Source organism: Schistocerca americana, chromosome 3 (assembly GCF_021461395.2).
Source record: "Schistocerca americana isolate TAMUIC-IGC-003095 chromosome 3, iqSchAmer2.1, whole genome shotgun sequence".
In the NCBI taxonomy this organism is placed as follows: Eukaryota; Metazoa; Arthropoda; class Insecta; order Orthoptera; family Acrididae; genus Schistocerca; species Schistocerca americana.
Genome location: NC_060121.1, coordinates 38031602 through 38050823, shown reverse-complemented (window position 1 = coordinate 38050823; position 19222 = coordinate 38031602). Strand labels below are relative to the sequence as shown.

Genomic DNA, 19222 nt, shown 5'->3' with positions numbered 1-19222 from the left:
ACAGATAAACACGTACCATATGCGGCATTGTACGTAGTTCTATCCTCCTATTTTTCGAGTCTTAAACGCTTCTTATCTTATGTCGAGGTAATCCTGCGGTTTCGATGGCCACTGAGCTCTAATAACTTTTATGGGAGATTGAGAAGCTTCACAGCGATAACGTTCCCCCATGACAAAATCGAAGGAGAGTGAAGGTTTGTACAGTAACACGGCTGACTGTCATATTTGCGAGCTGCCGTTACACAGAAAAGCGGAAACTCCTCGTAGGGGCCACTGTCACCTCACGGGGAAGTCCTGTGGTGCAGCAGTGAGAGGTACCAGCTACCAAGGCACACACCCGTTTTCTTCCATAATTCAAGCGGGTATGGCGCTCACTTTCTTGTTGAGCACATGGATGATTCCGCCATGAACAACGATGTGGCCGGTGTCGTACCTGATGGCGTTGAGAAATACAGGGTGATTCAAAAAGAATACCACAACTTTAGGAATTTAAAACTCTGCAACGACAAAAGGCAGAGCTAAGCACTATCTGTCGGCGAATTAAGGGAGCTATAAAGTTTCATTTAGTTGTACATTTGTTCGCCATTTCAGCCAATAAAGTTTTTGGTCCCTTTTTCTTCGAAGGTGCTACTGTAACTGGACTACAGTATCTGGAGATGTTAGAGAATTGGCTGTTCCCTCAGCTCGAACAAGAAGCACAACAATTCATATTTCAGCAGGATGGAGCGCCACCACATTGGCACTTATCTGACCGTAACTACCTGAACGTCAACTACCCGAGGCGATGGATCGGCCGCCAGGCAACCCGTGACAGAGCATTCATCACTGGCCTCCAAGAAGCCCTGCGATTTTTTCTTATGGGGGTATGTTAAGGATATGGTGTTTCGGCCACCTCTCCCAGCCACCATTGATGATTTGAAACGAGAAATAACAGCAGCTATCCAAACTGTTACGCCTGATATGCTACAGAGAGTGTGGAACGAGTTGGAGTATCGGGTTGATATTGCTCGTGTGTCTGGAGGGGGCCATATTGAACATCTCTGAACTTGTTTTTGAGTGAAAAAAAACCTTTTTAAATACTCTTTGTAATGATGTATAACAGAAGGTTACATTATGTTTCTTTCATTAAATACACATTTTTAAAGTTGTGGTATTCTTTTTGAATCACCCTGTGCATTTCATTCTCAAAACGAATGAAGCCAAGAATTACGCTCCACTTCCTTGACACGCTACGTTTTGGACGGGCAGCACTCCAAAAACTCATTGAAACTCTTTCTCGAGAGGATATTCATATCACTAGAGCTGCATTTCCCGACGAGGAAATGTTTCAGCTTACGGTTAGGAAGGGGGTTTTCCCATAGAGGTATGTGGATAGTATGAAAAACTCAACGAAACCAGGTTTCCCAACATAGCTGCATTTTCCAGCAGCTTTACAGGCCATTCCATAACGTATGCCGTGAATGTGAGGCGGGAATTCAATATCTACAGTTCAGGGGTGTACCCACGGTTTTACGTGGTCACAGAGTGAGCTTGCTTGCGGATGTTTTCGAGAAATTCCGGAGTACGACGACATATGTATGACCACATATTCTCGAACACATATTATTAGGTAAAAATTCATTTATTTCTCAAGGTAATTTTACATTTTCATAAGGAGACACAGCAGCACATTTATTTCGCACATTTTCTTCTTCAGTTGATGGAGAGCAGGACACCTGCAGAGTTCCAGGTCTTGAATAGCAGCAAACTTGAAGACTGGACGCATCCGTGAGATTTACACGTAGATGATGGACGAGTAATCAAGAGACGTAACCATACCTTTATAGGATATAGCAGGATCATCCCAGCGGATTCCGTGGTAGAAATATGTTAACAACGTAGCATTCTTCAGTGCTTTAGGGCACTTCACAGCCTTGAACGACCTCGGTGATGCAATGTTTTCTGAGACTATTTCTATTAATCAAGCATCTCCCGTGTATGCCATATCTTTAAATATGAACTGCCTATGCTCATCATCATACAAACCATGAAGTAAAGAAATAGGTCATTAGAAGCATCTTACTTGGCTACGGAATAGACATTATTATTATTGATCATTACTATTATTGACGTTTCCAACTATACTCCCACCACAATAACACTTAACTGACGGTGGTCCATCAATCTGGCATAGCACATGCGAATCATACTGGTTAAAGCAGGGGTCAGCCTCTGAAATGAGTTCATACCATTTAATGTCAGGTAGTAAATAAAATCTCTGCGATATATATCACACAGTGATGGTACAAGTTGAGTAGGGAACATGGGGCAATCAGAAGCGTTCACGGGGTGACCACTCTTAATCAGTTTCATACAGATGTCCGAGAGCACATTACACGCATTTCTTGATTTCACCCGATCAGACAAGTTGTAATCAGTAACATTCTCTTTTCCCCAGCGAATATCTAGCCCTCAAGAGCAACTGTCATAACATATTGAAGAAGTAAGAGTTATAGAATACTTTTTCTAACGTGTGAGCACAGTTGCGTTCTTGAATAAGCACAGTTGTCCAGTCACTATCCCCTTTTATTAGGCATGAGGACACTTTTCACAATGCACTAACTACCGCTCCTCGTATTCACTAATAGAATTACGGCATTACCTTATTCACAGACATCCTGGATACATCTGAAGTTAAATAACTGCATGACAATGGATTCTTAGTGATTATTCAATTACATACAGCTGGTACGCTGGTAGGGATACACAGAAGTCTATAGTATGCTTGGAGACAAGCACTCTTTACATTCAAGGCTATACGAGGTTTCTACATAACATGACAAACCTTTTTGAAAATTAAGCTCCCGCACGTACATGTTATAGGATCCAAACAGGACTGTATCACTATGGAGACGTTTCTCGCGCATCTAACAAACAAAATGTTTGCATGATGCTCTAACAGGCTGTTTTGTTTGTTCGTAACAAACTATATTTTGCGAGATGAAACTACAGATCCAACTTCTTACTAGTCCAAAGTATTAAACAATTACTGTGCTTAGCAACACGAAATTAATAAGTGCTTCGAGTTTTGCGGTTTATCCACCCATCTACTTAGCTTTCAAAAATTAACTCCAAATGGACGTACTCTAGTATATATGGCACTCGCAATGATTTATTGGTCAGTGGAAATTCGTGATGGTAGGTAGTTCTATGGAATGCACTGACACGGACCACGATGCAGCAGTCTCAATATACGCTATACGGGGTGGTCCACGCCACGCCACCTATGGCAGCGACATCTAGCGGGCCAACCATAGCGCCATCTGGTTTCCCCCTTCAAGCAGACGAGTTTCGTTCTTTGTAGTTTTTTCTTTTGATGCTTATTTCGTGAGATATTTGACCCGGTCACTATCAACGGAGCACCCTGTATATGACACCACTGCGTTTTTACTGGATTTATAAGTATCAAAAATAACAAAAGGTTTCGTGGAAGTGGAGATATCGATAAAACAAAAAAAAAAGACGCTAGGGATTTTTAAAATTGTTATTATGTCTTTTATTCGTCCACAAATGTGTGATGGCGGGAGGCTTTTATGCCACTGGGCTGTGCGAAGATGATAGACAGTTGGTGTGAGGATGGACTTATCACAATCTTTTTTATACACCTACAAATCATAGTCAGAAATGTTATGCTGCTCCTTGAACATAAAGGTACAGTTGCTGCTGTTCCGACATATCACCAGACGTTCGCTGGTAGTAACCAAACAACTTCTCAAGCAAAAACAAAATTATGTATTCTAGCCATAAGGGGAGGATACATTTGACTTGGTGAACCCTGATATCAATTCACTTAGGAGTGTATCCGAATACAAGAGCCGACAGAATCACTTCTTATGCAGCTGCACAGTACAGCAATGCCGGGGTTCAACTGGTTCTGCTATAGTGTGCAGACAGGACAGGCAATACGGCTCTAACAAAATGGATACGCAGAACATGCCCTCATCGGCTACGCTAAGCAGGTCCTCACGTTCTCCTTGTTGCATTATCGACTGCGATGTTGATTACAGTACACCAACTCGTATCGGTGATGTTTCCCAGCCTTTATGTCCACGGCAACGTTGCTGATTATCGCATAGTGCCGGACGCCTGTGCTTCACAACACGTACACTACTGGCCATTAAAATTGCTACACCACGATGTTGACGTGCTGCAGGCACGAAATTTAACCGACAGGAATAAGATGCTGTGATATGCAAATGATTAGCTTTTCAGTGCATACACACAAGGTTGGCGCCGGTGGCGACACCTACAACGTGCTGACATGAGGAAAGTTTCCAACCGATTTCTCATACACAAACAGAAGTTGACCGGCGTTGCCTGGCGAAACGTTGTTGCGATGCCTCGTGTAAGGAGGAGAAATGCGTACCATCACATTTCCGACTTTGATAAAGCTCGGATTGTAGCCTTTCGCGATTGCGGTTTATCGTATCGCGACACTGCTGCTCGCGTAGGTCGAGATCCAATGACCGTTAGCAGAATATGGAATCGGTGGGTCCAGGGGGTTAATACGGAACACCGTGCTGGATCCCAACGGCCTCGTATCACTAGCAGTCGAGATGACAGACATCTTATCCGCATGGCTGTAACGGATCGTGCAGTCACGTCTTCGTCCCTGAGTCAACAGATGGAGACATTTGCAAGACAACAACCATCTGCACGAACAGTTCGACGACGTTTGCAGCAACATGGACTATCAGCTCTGAGACCGTGCCTGCGGTTACCCTTGACGCTGCATCACAAACAGGAGCGCCTGCGATTGTGTACTTAACGACGAACCTGGGTGCACGAATGGCAACACGTCATTTTTTCGGATGAATCGAGGTTATGTTTACAGCATGATGATGGTAGCATCCGTGTTTGGCGACATTTCGGCGAACGCACATTCGAATTCGTCATCGCCATGCTGGCAAACCACCCGGCGTGATGGTATGGGGTGCCATTGGTTACACTTCTCGGTCACCTCTTGTTCGCATTGACGGCATGTTGAAGAGTGGACGTTTCATTTCAGATGTATTACGACCCGAGGCTCTACTCTTCATTCGACCCCTGCGACACCCTACATTTCAGCAGCATAATGCACGACCGCATGTTGCAGGTCCTGTACGGGACTTTCAGGATACAGAAAATGTTCGACTGCTGCCCTGGCCAGCACATTCTCCAGATCTCTCACCAATTTAAAACGTCTGATCAATGGTGGCCGAGCAACTGGCTCGTCACAATACCCCAGTCACTACTTTTCATGGACTACGGTATCGTGTTGAAGCTGCATGGGCAGCTGTACCTGTACACGCCATTCAAGCCCTGTTTGACTCAATGCCCAGGCGTATCAAGGCCGTTGTTACGGCCAAGGGTGGTTGTTCTGGGTACTGATTTCTCAGGATCTCTGCACCTAAATTGCGTGAAAAAGTAATCACATGTCAGTTCTAGTATAAGATATTTATCCAATGAATACCCGTTTGGCCGGCCGGAGTGGCCGTGCGGTTGTAGTCGCTACAGTCTTGAACCGCGTGATCGCTACGGTCGCATGTTCGAATCCTGCCTCGGGCATGGATGTGTGTGATGTCCTTGGGTTAGTTAGGTTTAAGTAGTTCTAAGTTCTAGGGGACTGATGACCACACCAGTTAAGTCCCATAGTGCTGAGAGCCATTTGAACTATTTTTTGAATACCCGTTTATCATCTGCATTTCTTATTGGTGTAGCAATTTTAATGGCCAGTAGTGTATTTCAGAGAGTCCTGGCAGTATGCAACACCCTCCCGAAGCGCTGACTGGAAGTCTTGAACGTCAAATAATTTCCTACAACTGAGGAGAATCGAGAAACGTAGCCATTGTGGTGGGATACCATAACTTTTTCGGGTTCTGTTCACTTATAAACGATAACCGCACGGCTGGTCTGAAATGTGTACATGTTTCACTGTAAAGATACTGTGGCTTGTGATGCGGCATGTGCAGAAAAGTACAGATTCAACATGTCCATAGCCGTAAGAGTACGAGAGAGATAATACTTGGAAAATTACGTGCGCTACAGGTATCGAAATTTCAATCGAGATTCGTTCCAGAACCGCAGCCGTCAACAATAGACACTTCCAGTACATCGCACGGTGTCAGAGTGCGGCAGCAATCGTACTATCCCATTGTAGTTCCCATGATAAGTATGTGCCTATTCGCACTATACTTGTGAGTCTGGAGAAGGCCGCAAAAAGCATAGCAGCAACCAAGCAGGTTGTGGCCAGAAACAGTATCTCAGCGTATACCTCTGTTCCAGTCTAGGGCTTGCCCATCCTTTGTTTACCAGTTCAGAGTGTCTGAGAAAGCTTCCGGTCTCCCGCGGCTTATAACGATTTGGCTCGCGGCTCCTCCTGGATGGGAGGATAGTGAACTAACACACAGTTTACTTTGGGTCGCCTTTTGGAGCGCTTGCATTGCATGCATACTCGGTGTAAATGTGTGAAGATTCAATACGATGAGTGACTGCGCTGTGAGTATTGATGGCACCAGAATGCCTACCACTCAGGTCCTGCTGGGGAGGCGACCTCCACAACTGGCGGGCCTCTCTGTGGCGGCGGTAGTTTCACCCGGTCTCTGAGCATTGGCACTGTACTGCGGCACCAGTGCGCGGCGTCTGGACTGCACGTAACAGTTCTCTCAATGATCTCAGACATCTAGCCGTGACTGGATTGTGTTTCTCAATACGACGCGGCGGAATCTGTCGGTGTGACTATCTTATGACGCGGTAGACCCTTTCCTCCTTCCTTCTTCGTCGTTGTGTAGGTGAGAGGACCCATCAACTTAGCAGTTCTATACTACTTAAAAAAAGATTACACTTAGCATACCTGTAGTGGTCGGAACTCTGTTATCGTGAGGGCATAAATTGATGTCAAAATCAGAAATTCCAACTATCATTTCATACATCACTGCTTCCATTTGTGACATTGAATAATGATAGGTTTGGAATATTTATTGACACTCCTCGTCAAAAACGTAACACTGTTGTTTATGCACGAAAACTACTGTGCAGTGCCGATCTTTTTTTTTTCCAAGTAGTTTCAAAACGTGTGAAGGAAATTGCTTAACGGCCTATATTCACGACTTGGTTAATATTTCCTGTGGCACGGCTTCTGAAGCAACGTTTGTGACATCTTCAAGATATGACATTCTGGACGAGATTTAATTACTGCTGAAGCAGTTTGTGAGGTGTACCACAAAGAAAGTGCACTAGGATGCTTGGGCTAATTTAGAGTCCATTGCGGAATGAAATATCTCATACTAGTTCCTATGTCATCTGCAAAGTAGACTACAGCTCTCTCTCTCTCTCTGTCTCTGTCTCTCTCTATTTCCCCCCCCCCCCCTTCCTCTTTCTCCGTACGCAACGATCTTTTTTTTCCTTTTTTATGTGTATTTCGAGTCAGCCTGACACTAGTTTTGTAACATAATCAATTCCGTGTCAGATGTTTGCGTCTCGCGTGCGCAGACATCCGACAGGTTGCTTAGGATTCGCGCATGCCCGAGCGCGCAGCTACTTGTTTGGCCCTCGCCGGCGTGTCGCGGCCCGCCAAACGAAGGTCGCCGGAGCAGCCTGAGTGGGTGGCGAGACGCGATGACGTTTTGCAGATACGTTTAAGCGATCTGTAACTGTGTAATTACGCGTTTCCAAACGCGATCAGAATTGAAAAAGCGCCGCAGTTGTTTAAATATTCCACAAAACGCAGTCTATTTCCTGACAACTTCTCTAAGTAAACTATTCACATCGAAAAAATTTTTCATCACCCCTGTTCCCAGAACTCCTAAAGAGAGACGTCGACTCTGAATATTGTACCACAGACACAGTCCCTTTGACTGTTCAGAGATGTCACTAAAGTTGCCCAAAGATGTAAACAACGATGCATCGCCTATTAGTAGGTTCGACAGCCAGTTATTCCACCAGGAAGGAGGTAAACTGTTCGTGTTTTCTGTAGTTCAACCATGCTTAGACGGTCAGTACCGCTGTTCGATCGCGTCCGCATTGGTACTTTGCGCCATTAAGTGCTCTCAACAAGAGAAATGTCAAGGCGTCTCGGAGTGAACTAAAGCGATGTTGTTAGGACATGGAGGACACACAGAGACAGGAACTGTCGATGACCTGCCTCGCTCAGGCCGCCCAAGGGATACCACTGCAGTGGATGACCGCTACGTACGGATTATGGCTCGGAGGAACACTGACAGCAACGTCACCGTGTTCAATAATGCTTTTCGTGCAGCCACAGGACGTCGTGTTGCGACTCAAACTACGCGCAATAGGCTGTATGATGCGCAACTTCACTCCAGACGTCCACGGTAAGGCCCATCTTCGCAACCGCGACACCATGCAACGCGGTACAGATGGGCCCAACAACATGCCGAATGGACCGCTCACGTATGCATCACGTTGTTTTCACCGATGAGTGTCGCATATGCCTTCAACCAGACAATCTTTGAGACGTGCTTGGAACCCGGTCAGGTTGAACGCCTTAGACACACTGTCCAGCGAGTGCAGGAAGGTGGAGGTTTCCTGCTGTTTTCGGGTGGAATTATGTGACGCTGACATACGCCGCTGATGGTCATGGAAGGCGTCGCAAACGGCTGTACGATACGTGAATCCTCCGACCGATAGTGCAACCATATCTCCACGGGCGACCATTCGCGCCCCCATCGTGCACATCTTGTGAACGACTTCCTTCACGATAACGATATCGCTCGACTAGAGTGGCCAGCATGTACTCCAGACATGAACCCCATCGAACATGCCTGCGATATATTAACCAGCCGCTGTGGCCGAGTTGTTCTAGGCGCTTCAGTCTGGAACTGCTCTGCTGCTACGGTCGCAGGTTAGAATCCTGCCTCGGACATGGATATGTGTGACGCCCTTAGGTTGGTTAGGTTTAAGTAGTTCTACGTCTAGGGGACTGATGACCTCAGTTGTTAAGCCCCATAGTCCTTAGAGTCATTTGAACCATTTGGGATAAATTGAAAAGGGCTGTTTATGGACGACGTAACTCACCAACCACTCTGAGCAATCTACGCCGAATCGCCGTCGAGGAGTGGGACAATCTGGCCCAAAAGTGCCTTGATGAACTTGTAGATAGTATGCAACGATGAATACAGGCATGCATCAATGCCATAGGACGTGCTACTGGGTACTAGAGATACCGATATGCACAGCAATCCGGATCACCACTGAAGGTCTTGCTGTATGTTGGTAAAACTTGCAATACGTGGTTTTCATGAGCAATAAAAATGGCGGAAATGATTTTTATGTTGATCTCTATTCCAAGTTTCTGTACAGGTTCCGGGACTTTCGGAACCGAGGTGACGCAGAAGTTTTTTTGATGTGTGTATATTTCATACACCAACTTGCACCTCGTTAATTTTTTAAATAAACAATATTCCACACAGTGTCTAAACTGTTTAAGCAACATTCCATGCACTGCAATCGATCAATTAATATTTCAAGAATGGGAAGTGGGAGGCAAGGAAAACTGTGGGATATCGATTTAATTAATTAATTAATTAATTAATTAGCCATATCAAACTGATGCACTAGAAAGGGGGGGGGGGGGGTTCGAATAACCTGAAGCTCCCCTGAATACCGCAAGTGGCACCATTAAGCTGTATCCCGCCAAATTTTTTCCATAAATTTCAGTAATTAGCCAATTAATTTGATATTAGAAGTGGTTCCAGGTTTCCGAGAGGATGGGGAGGGGCTGGAGGTGACATAGAAAACCACTTAACCAAACAACAGATTAAGTTTGTGTTAATCAATATGACGGATTATCCTCAGGGTGTCATATTCCTCTTAGCTATGTTGAAATGTATGTGAAATCTTATGGGACTTAACTACTAAGGTCATCAGTCCCTAAGCTTACACACTACTTAACCTAAATTATCCTAAGGACAAAAACACACCCATGCCCGAGGGAGGACTCGAACCTCCGCCGGGATCAGCCGCACAATCCATGACTGCAGCGCCTAAGACCGCTCGGCTAATCCCGCGCCGCTCCTCTTAGCAGAAGACTAGGTTGAGGACCTGTCCATCAAAAGAGAACAATAGGTTTGCCCCTGAATGTATAATTGCCGCTGATGTAGGTAACTGGCAATGCAAGGTGATGTCCTCTTTGTTTCACCACTAATGAATTGCAGACTAGCAGCGAAAAGAAAACTTTTCCTGAAAAAAAGAGGTGTTTCCACATCTAACTCACTTTATGTGTCTGGAAGACTCTTCTGAAAGTATTTGTGAGGACTGTAGCCCTGCACAGAAGTAAACATGGATAATATACAGTGAAATTAACTACAGAATACCACCTCCTGAGCCGGCCGGGGAGGCCGTGCGGTTCTAGGCGCTTCAGTCTAGAACCGCGCGACCGGTACGGTCGCAGGTTCGAATCCTGCCTCGGGCATGGATGTGTGTAATGTCCTTAGGTTAGTTAGGTTTAAGTAGTTCTTAGTTATAGGGGACTGATGACCTCAGAAGTTAAGTCCCATATTCAGAGCCATTTGAACCATTTTGAACCACCTCCTGAATTATGATGCTACAAAAGAATTTTGATGCTTACGGGATAGAGCACGAGGTATCGACTCAAAATTAAGAGAAAATAAATTTATTCAACAACTTGATTAAAAGAGGGGATCGATTGGTATAATACATCGAGAATGAGATTTTCACTCTGCAGCGGAGTGTGCGCTGATATGAAACTTCCTGGCAGATTAAAACTGTGTGCCCGACCGAGACTCGAACTCGGGACCTTTGCCTTTCGCGGGCAAGTGCTCTACCAACTTTTTTTTTTTTTTTTTTTTTTTTTTTTAAAGAGAAGGCATAACGCTATCGAAACACACAAAGTTAAGAGATATCGAAGCTCCAAAATAAAGATGGCGACAGTTTCAGAAAAAATCTTAGTCGTGAAATTTGTGCGATGGATCTCATGATGTCACCTGATTTTTGTATAATCTTAGGAAGTTTCGTTTATACAGTTTTAATGAAATCACTAGGATCTGAAACAGCATCTGATATACGCTGCACAGTTTGCAAGTGTATCGATTTCTTGTGCACTCTTAACACTGGCACTCTCAGTTCGGAGCGTTGTACGTACCCTACTGGCCATTAAAATTGCTGCACCACGAAGATGACGTGCTACAGACGCGAAATTTAACCGACAGCAAGAAGATGCTGTGATATGCAAATGCTTAGCTTTTCATAGCATTCACACAAGGCTGGCGCCGGTGGCGACACCTATGACGTGCTCACATGAGGAAAGTTTCGAACCAATTTCTCAGACACAAACAGCAGTTGACCGGCGTTGGCTGGTGAAACGTTGTTGTGATGCCTCGTGAAAGGAGGAGAAATGCGTACCATCACGTTTCCGACTTTGATAAAGGTCAGATTGTAGCCTATCGCGATTGCGGTTTGTAGTATCGCGACACTGCTGCTCGCGTTGCTCGAGATCTAATGATTGTTAGGAGAATATGGAATCGGTTGGTTCAGGAGGGTAATACAGAACGCCGTGCTGGATCTCAACGGCCTCGTATCATTAGCAGTCGAAATGAGAGGAATCTTATCCGCATGGCTGTAACGCACATCTCTATCCCTGAGACAACAGTTGGGGACGTTTGCAAGACAACGACCATCTGCACGAACAGTTGGACGACGTTTGCAGCAGCACGGACTATCAGCTCGGAGACCGTGGTTGCGATTACCCTTGACGCTGCATCACAGACAGGATCGCCTGCGATGGTGTGCTCAACGACGAACCTGGGTGCACGAATGGCAAAACGACATTTTTTCGGATGAATCGAGGTTCTGTTTACAGCATCACGATGGTCGCATCCGTGTTTGGGGACATCGCGGTGAACGCACATTGGATGCGTGTATTCGTCATCACCATACTGGCGTATCACCCGGCGTGATGGTATGGGGTGCCATTGGTTACACGTCTCAGTCACCTCTTGTTCGCACTGACGGCACTTCGAACAGTGAAAGTTATTTTTGAGATGTGTTACGATCCGTGGCTCTACCCTTCATTCGATCCCTGCGAAACCCTACATTTCAGCAGGATAATGCACGAACGCATGTTGCAGGATCTGCCTTTCTGGGTACAGAAAATGTTCGACTGCTGCCCCGGCCAGGACAATCTCCAGATCTGTCACCAATTTAAAACGCCTGGTCAATGGTGGCCGAGCAACTGACTCATGACTATACGCCAGTCACTACCCTTGATGAACCGTGGTATCGTGTTGAAGCTGCATAGGCAGCTGTTCCTGTACACGCCATCCAAGCTCTGTTTGACTCAATGCCCAGGCTCTTCAAGGCCGTTATTACGGCCAGAGGTGGTTGTTCTGGGTACTGATTTCTCAGGATGTATGCACTCAAATTGCGTGAAAATGTAATCACATGTCAGTTCTAGTATAATATATTTGTCCAATGAGTACCCGTTTATCATCTGCATTTCTTCTTGGTGTAGCAACTTTAATGGCCAGTAGTCTACTACGGGTCGAAAATGCGAGCGAGGAAGCCTCTAGGTAGCGTCCCTCAGTTCTGCTACCTTCCGAGCAGGGGTGTAGGGGAGCCGTCCTCGACCCTTTCTGGGCGCGCCGGCCGCGCGCCTCCTCGCCCGTTCACCGCCCCCGCCCCCGCCCCCGCCCCGCCCTGCTGCCCTGGAGTGGTGGGTGGCGGGTGGCGGCTACTGGGCGCACGCAGGGGCTTAGGCTGCACGTCGACAGCCGCGACGACCCGCACGTGCGTTACGCATCACTGGCGGGCATTTGCGCGTCGGAACGCCGCACCGTGCCTCGAGGACACCAGGGTGAATCTTCTCCCACAGTGGAAGACGTGTTCCTCCGATTTAGGCCCACTTAGTTGACAAATGGTCAGTAATCGTGTGGGAAACAACATTTATCGCCCTAGCACAAGTCGTCGGCAAATATGTTACGGATTGCGGTCAGACGTGAGGTCATCAGCGCTCGTCAAACTCGAATAGGTGTGGTGTATTGTGCGTTAACAAAAGGAAAACCCGTATCGGTTAATCAGTTTGCGGTACGCAAGAGTATCGCAGCACGCAGTCACTCGAAGTGGACGTCCTGGAGAAGCTTTCTCAGCAACTTCCATAGGAAACTTGACTGAGTATAGGTCGTCAGTATTAGCCTGGACCAGTATCAGAGATAGAGAAGGGCTACAGCGCAGTTCGCCATTTGTGTTTCTATCCGTTTCCTTCACTACAGCTGATATTTTATTTCGCAGTTTCGTTGTCGGTCGTGTTAATGGTTTTCACATTACGCTCTATATTCGCAACACTCAAAGTTTCAGTACGTGTGGTGCGTCGATCTTTCACATTCCAATTATTACTCGCCTTGTCTAGTATCCTAGTACGTTCTCCCACCCACACGATGTACCAGCTAACAGTGATCGCTGACCTCCTGTATCAGCCACACCACCTCACTGCTTCCTTCTTACCCCTGACGTTCTCCACATCCTCCTAATGCTGGGGCTAATAGTACGTACATTTAATATACGACATCAACACGTAAGTAGTACTAGAGAATAAAAGCGAAAAATTCAAACTGTAAACAACGAACTTGCAATGAATATTTTTCACGTCACATCGCGTCCGCAGCTCGTGTTGTAGGGGCGACGGCACGGTAGCTTAGCGTGTTCGGTCACAGAGTTCGTTCCCCTCTGTAATAAATAAACTGAGTTAATGGATCAATGATCAACTTGAACAAGGCTCATGGGACGTCCGCCTTGAACAAAGAGAATGAACAATAAAATAACGAACAAAATGAGATAAAAAAAGTGGCTAGCGTTGGGTCTGGATCACGCGGTCCGGGTTCGATTCCCGGGGACTTGCTGTCTGTGTGGTCATCATCATTCGTGACAGTGGTTAGACTGGACTCTGAAAAAATTGGAACTCTGCACGGGCGGCGATGAGCGCACAGTGGAGCGCCCTACAAACCAAACATCACGTGGCACAGAGCGCGCTACACTAACCAACTCAACGGATCTGCCTCAGCAGAATCACAAAAAATTAGTTCTTTCTTTCACAAATGAGCAGCAATGATACTGTGTGTGTGTGTGTGTGTGTGTGTGTGTGTGTGTGTGTGTGTGTGTGGGCGCGCGCGCGCGTACGTGTACTCCAACATACGTGAGAAACACTCAAATGTTCATCAACTATTCTAGTTTTACCACAGATACTGATTCACTGCCTATTCTGTCTAGGTTCAAATAATGGTACGCCTTGCTGTCTGTAATAAGGAAAAGTACGTCAAAAGAAAAGGGCTACATTTATAGAAAGAAAAAGCTTAATCGTTTTTTCAAAGTTCATTGGGTAATGTGTTTCACAGGAACTTTCCATCGAGAATAACAGCAGTGCAGAATAATTCAAAGGTACAACAAACATCTCTTTACCGTCAACGAAAATGTAGCACATGTAGTTGTGATTCACAATCAATTTTGGATACGCTAAAAGTTTTTCTATTAAAAGAAAATTATGATGATATAAAGTGAAGAATTAAAGAGAAGGAAACGTAAATAGAAATGTAATTATTGTAATTACTAATTTTAAATGAGTACTGATATTATACCTCTCACATTGCGAATACGCAGTGCTTCGCTGTTTTCGTAGAAGAATCGCTATACGCAACACAGCGAGAACACTTAATTCACGTAAAAGGAGACAACTAAGTAACGAGGAAATTTATGACATCCTAGTTTCGTCTCTTGTATCAACGCCTCTTGATGACCGGTTCCTAATAAGTATTTGTCATCGAGTGATAGTTGGATTTACTTAGGAGTAGAGTCAGAGGGTTACTGTCGCGTCGTTAACGAGTAAGCATCACAAGGTTGCTGACGTTAAGAATTGTAATTACTTACTGGAGCAGGTACTGATACTCTTCACGAGGGATAATTACTCCTCGTAATTCAGTACTGCAGAGTATGTATTTAAATTGCATAATCGGTAGCGAGTTTGTGCAGCGGCTACGTATTGCCATCTCGTATTCCATACTGTAGCTGCACACAGCGGGTCACTTACTTACGGATTAAAATGTTACATTACTATACTATACATGTGAATATTCTTACACTCAATCTTCAGTATTCATTTGTCAGACGATTGCGTACAAGACTGTGTGCACATATAATATGCGAGAAGTTGGTATTGGTAAGAGAGGAAACACTTGGAAGAGTGAAAGAGCTCACCCTTCGCGTTATACACCCTCTAAATCAGTCCGTCTTAGTAGCAATCAAAATATGTAAGACTGCGTGGAAAGGCGGGTAACGCCTGACAATCAACAGCGCAGTAGGGGGGGGGGGGGGCGGTTGATAGGAGGTTGCTACTGGTCTGCTTTTCCTCTTCGTAATGCATTCTCTTAATTTCATGTTGTTTAATGTTTCGAGAATTCCTTCTGATATCTTTCTTCAACCCTGAGGGAGTTTTGGAGCAGCACGCCATTCAACTTTTATGCCCGCCTCTATCTCTCCATTACCGCACACGGCGCACCCCCTTCATCACTCGTAACCTGCTGTGCGTATTACATCATTGGTTGTCACGGACGATCGCTTCCCGTAATAGCTCCTTCTGCTGTTGTTCCAATGGTGCCATTATTTCTAGAACCTACCACACGAGTTTGTGACTTCTTGTTTGGATGTTTCCTGTACTCTACTCAAGCACCTCTTCATTTGCAGCTCATCTTCATCATTCACTTGTATCACCAAATTTCCAGGGTTTCTGCAGTCTCTTCTCTTGTTTCCCTACTGTCCAAGTCTCATACCAGTAGAGAGGTCCACGCTCCAAAGGATGCCTTCATTATGCCGGCCGTTGTGGCCGTGCGGTTCTAGGCGCTTCAGTCTGGAACCGCGTGACCGCTACGGTCGCAGGTTCGAATCCTGCCTCGGACATGGATGTGTGTGATATCCTTAGGTTAGTTAGGTTTACGTAGTTCTAAGTTCTAGGGGACTGATGATCACAGATGTTAAATCCCATAGTGCTCAGAGCCATTTTTTTGACGCCTTCATTATCCGTTTCCGTAGTAACAGACTGATGTGGTTCCTCAAAGTAAATTCAGTTTTGGCCTTCTGTATTCTGGTCACAAATTATTTCCGGGTTCTATCATTCCTTGTCATCCTGCTTTCCAAATATGTAAATTCCTCCATCACCTCTAACTCCTTTAGAGTTTCACATTCTTCCTCATACTGCTTCCAGAAAATCTTGTACATTGTACTCAGGATGTTGTCTAGATCACCTTTCGTCTCCATGGCTATGGCAGTATCACCCGACGGCCGCTGTCGATCTTCTGTCCATTATTTTTGATTTCCATCTGAACTGTGCCACGTGTTTGGCGTTATAGCTTACTGGATGTAAGCATTCGTTATAAGAGGATAGGAAGTACATACTTGCCACACGTTTTTTCTGATTTTTGCTTCTTTTTCCTTACGATAATTCCTAATAAAAGACACTTCCTTGTTATTGAAGTTATCTCCCCCATGTCACTGTGTTTTAGACACACTTAACATCTCTTGCCAGATGACATTATCAAACACCTTTTCCATGTCTACAAAAGGAATAAACGTCGGTTCATTTTTCTGCAATTGCTTTTCGATAAGAAGCCCCAGTGTCATAATCGCCTCTCTTGTTCGTAATCCTCTCCTGAATCGAACATGATGTTCACTCAGCATATCCCTCACCTTATCTTTGTGAGAATTTTTTGTGCATCTGACTTTACGCTACAGGTTCGGAACTGTTCACATTTTGTAGCTGCCAGCTCCACTATGAGGCCCATGATGCATTTCTGGAAGAATGATTGGTATCTCTTCTGTGTTACAGATGTACCTAGTCAGTTTGAGCAGTATCATTTGCTTGCTGTCGCCAGGATACTCGATTATCTCTGTTGGAATATCATCAGTACCCGTTGATTTTGTCTCCCTTAGGTCTTCAAGAGCTTTATCAAATTAATCTTGCAGAATGTCGTGTCCTTTGTCACCTTCCTCTTCTTCCACCGATGTAAAGGATAAAACAATGCGTTTTCTCCACGCATTCCTTCCTTCTCTTCACCACGTTTTCATCAAAGAGCGTGTTTTCGCATTTGTCTTCTATTGTAGATGAAATTTTTGTGTTGAGTTTATTGAAATTTTTTTGTGATGTACAGTATGTAAGCTATTCCGTCAGGCACACTTTCTTTCATTTGTCTGCACATTTCCTCGAGAAAATCCTCCTTTGCGATTTACTGTAAACCATTTCCTTTGGCTTCTAGGTTTCGTTTTGCCAACCCTTTTTTCCGCTGCTTTGTATACATGAGATTTAATTTGTTCCAACTCTTATCTTATTCCACCTTGTTAGAGGTTTTAGCCGTGTTTCTGTTTCCTGCGCACTGTGCATTGCTAGACCCTCAGTTTTCAGGTTTTCAGTTTTCAGTTCTTGTTTTACCGTCTTTCTCTATAAGCACTTGAATATGAACGAACTTTTCCATCGGGATCAGGTTGTGTTCACTGTCAGCTGCATTTCATTAAAATGGAGTTGACCTGTTGCGACATTACATCTCCTGCTGCCTTCCAAGTACATCTTCTCCAATTGTGATGCTGGAAAAATGTGTTCGCATGAGGTGATTTGGCACCGACAAGAACTCAATTAATGTGACTCCTCTTTCAGGTTCTCTTTCAAGTCCATAGTTAGCCACAAAACTTTCTTCTGGTTCTTCACGCAGACTCGATTTACAGTGCCGCATGACACTCAGGTTTACATCTCGCTTCATTGTCTTACGACATTACTTACTTTTTGATATACTTCGTCAAGCGACTTGTGCTTTGTATATTGGCATGTACTCTTGTACCACAGCACGGTGCCCACTTATTTAGTTCCACCTTGGACTGGTATTTCCCCAGAGCCATATTACACATATCCTTCATACGTGAGTGAGTGCTTGTTTCTTAGATTCACTCCAAGTCCTTCCGATCCCAGTACATCTCGATCAGTGCCGGTGTGAATTATTCTGCTGACTGTAGAACGGAAGTCCCCTGACTGTGGCCGTATCTGATTTGCCAAGGACATCGATTTCGTGTCGCTGTTTTATATTTTAGGTTTTCTAGTTCGTTGATTAGACATTCCGAGTGGCTACTTTAAAATTGGGATCCTTGTCTGTTTCTTTTGAAGTCCCACGATTCGATGAGGGGGGGCTGTTTATCTCCGGAAAATTTTGCAGAAGGCGTTAGTATAATCTTCTGCTGTTGTTTGGAATATCTAGGAATGTTTAACTGGTGGTTTTCCCTTACTTCACACATCCGATGCCGTTGACCATCAAATGATTTTTCCGACTTCTGGAATAGTTTCTCGTTTCCAGAATAGTAGGGAGTTTTGTCCAACAGACAGAGGAGCGGTCTTTCGACCGTTTTGAGTAAAGGGGACTTTGCAGCCGAAGATGTCAAAACCTGATAGTGTTTTACTTTTCGTAGCACCACCTGCCGTATGTAGTTCAAATGCACAAGCCCAAATTTTTCTGTGTTATGAAAGGTATCTTTTTTCAGTATCGAATCTGAATATAATCTGCTCTCTCAGATCGTAACAAGTAATCAAAATAATGAACATTCGTGTAGACTGTGTTTCCTTACGGAGTGCCCACAGAGGTGACATCTTCAGTTACCAGAGATACGGCGCCAGGAAGTGTAGGCGCGCTGCCAGCACGCCCCGTCCCTGCAGCGAGGACAACGACTCAGTCGGTGGTGAGGGCATGAGAGCACGGGAGGCGGGCAGGCAGCGAGCCGCGCCGAGCTGAGCTGAGCTGAGCTGGGGCGAAGCCCGGCCACTTTGGCAGGCGGCGCCCGCTCCACCCCCGCGAATCGATACGGCCGCCGCCTCGCCTTCCATCACGCCCACAGGAGTCGCGGCCAGGCCTCACTCAGACTTTGATCCGTGAGGCCGCCTGCCGCCTGCCGCGACTGCAGTAAAAGCGGGCAGCGGGCGGCCCGTCCTACCCAGCCTCAGGGGAAGGAAGGCAGGAGCAAGGGAGGGGGGGGGGGCGGAAGTGTCTGACCTACCGACCGACACCTCGGCCCGCTCTTCCGCCATCGAGTCGAAACAGTGTAACTGACTGAGAGGGGCATCTACCTTGATGTTATACGGGGGCATGCGAGTATGGCAGGACAAATTATTCTTGCCAGTGCCAGAAGTAAAAGGACGACTGCAAACGAT

The 19222-nt window shown here is 45.5% G+C and overlaps 1 protein-coding gene across 1 annotated transcript in view; it reads right to left on the bottom strand.

Moving 5' to 3' along the window:
• The window catches only part of LOC124605242 (transient receptor potential-gamma protein-like), a 175990-nt gene extending 157092 nt beyond the window's left edge, over nt 1–18898 (bottom strand). Inside the window, exons 1-2 of the mRNA XM_047136796.1 lie at nt 18675–18898; nt 12590–12727 (exon numbers count right to left, since the gene is read on the bottom strand). Of these exons, the coding sequence (XP_046992752.1) occupies nt 12590–12727; nt 18675–18898 (362 nt within the window). The remainder of the gene's footprint in view (nt 1–12589; nt 12728–18674) is intronic.
• Nucleotides 18899–19222: the final 324 nt, after the last annotated feature.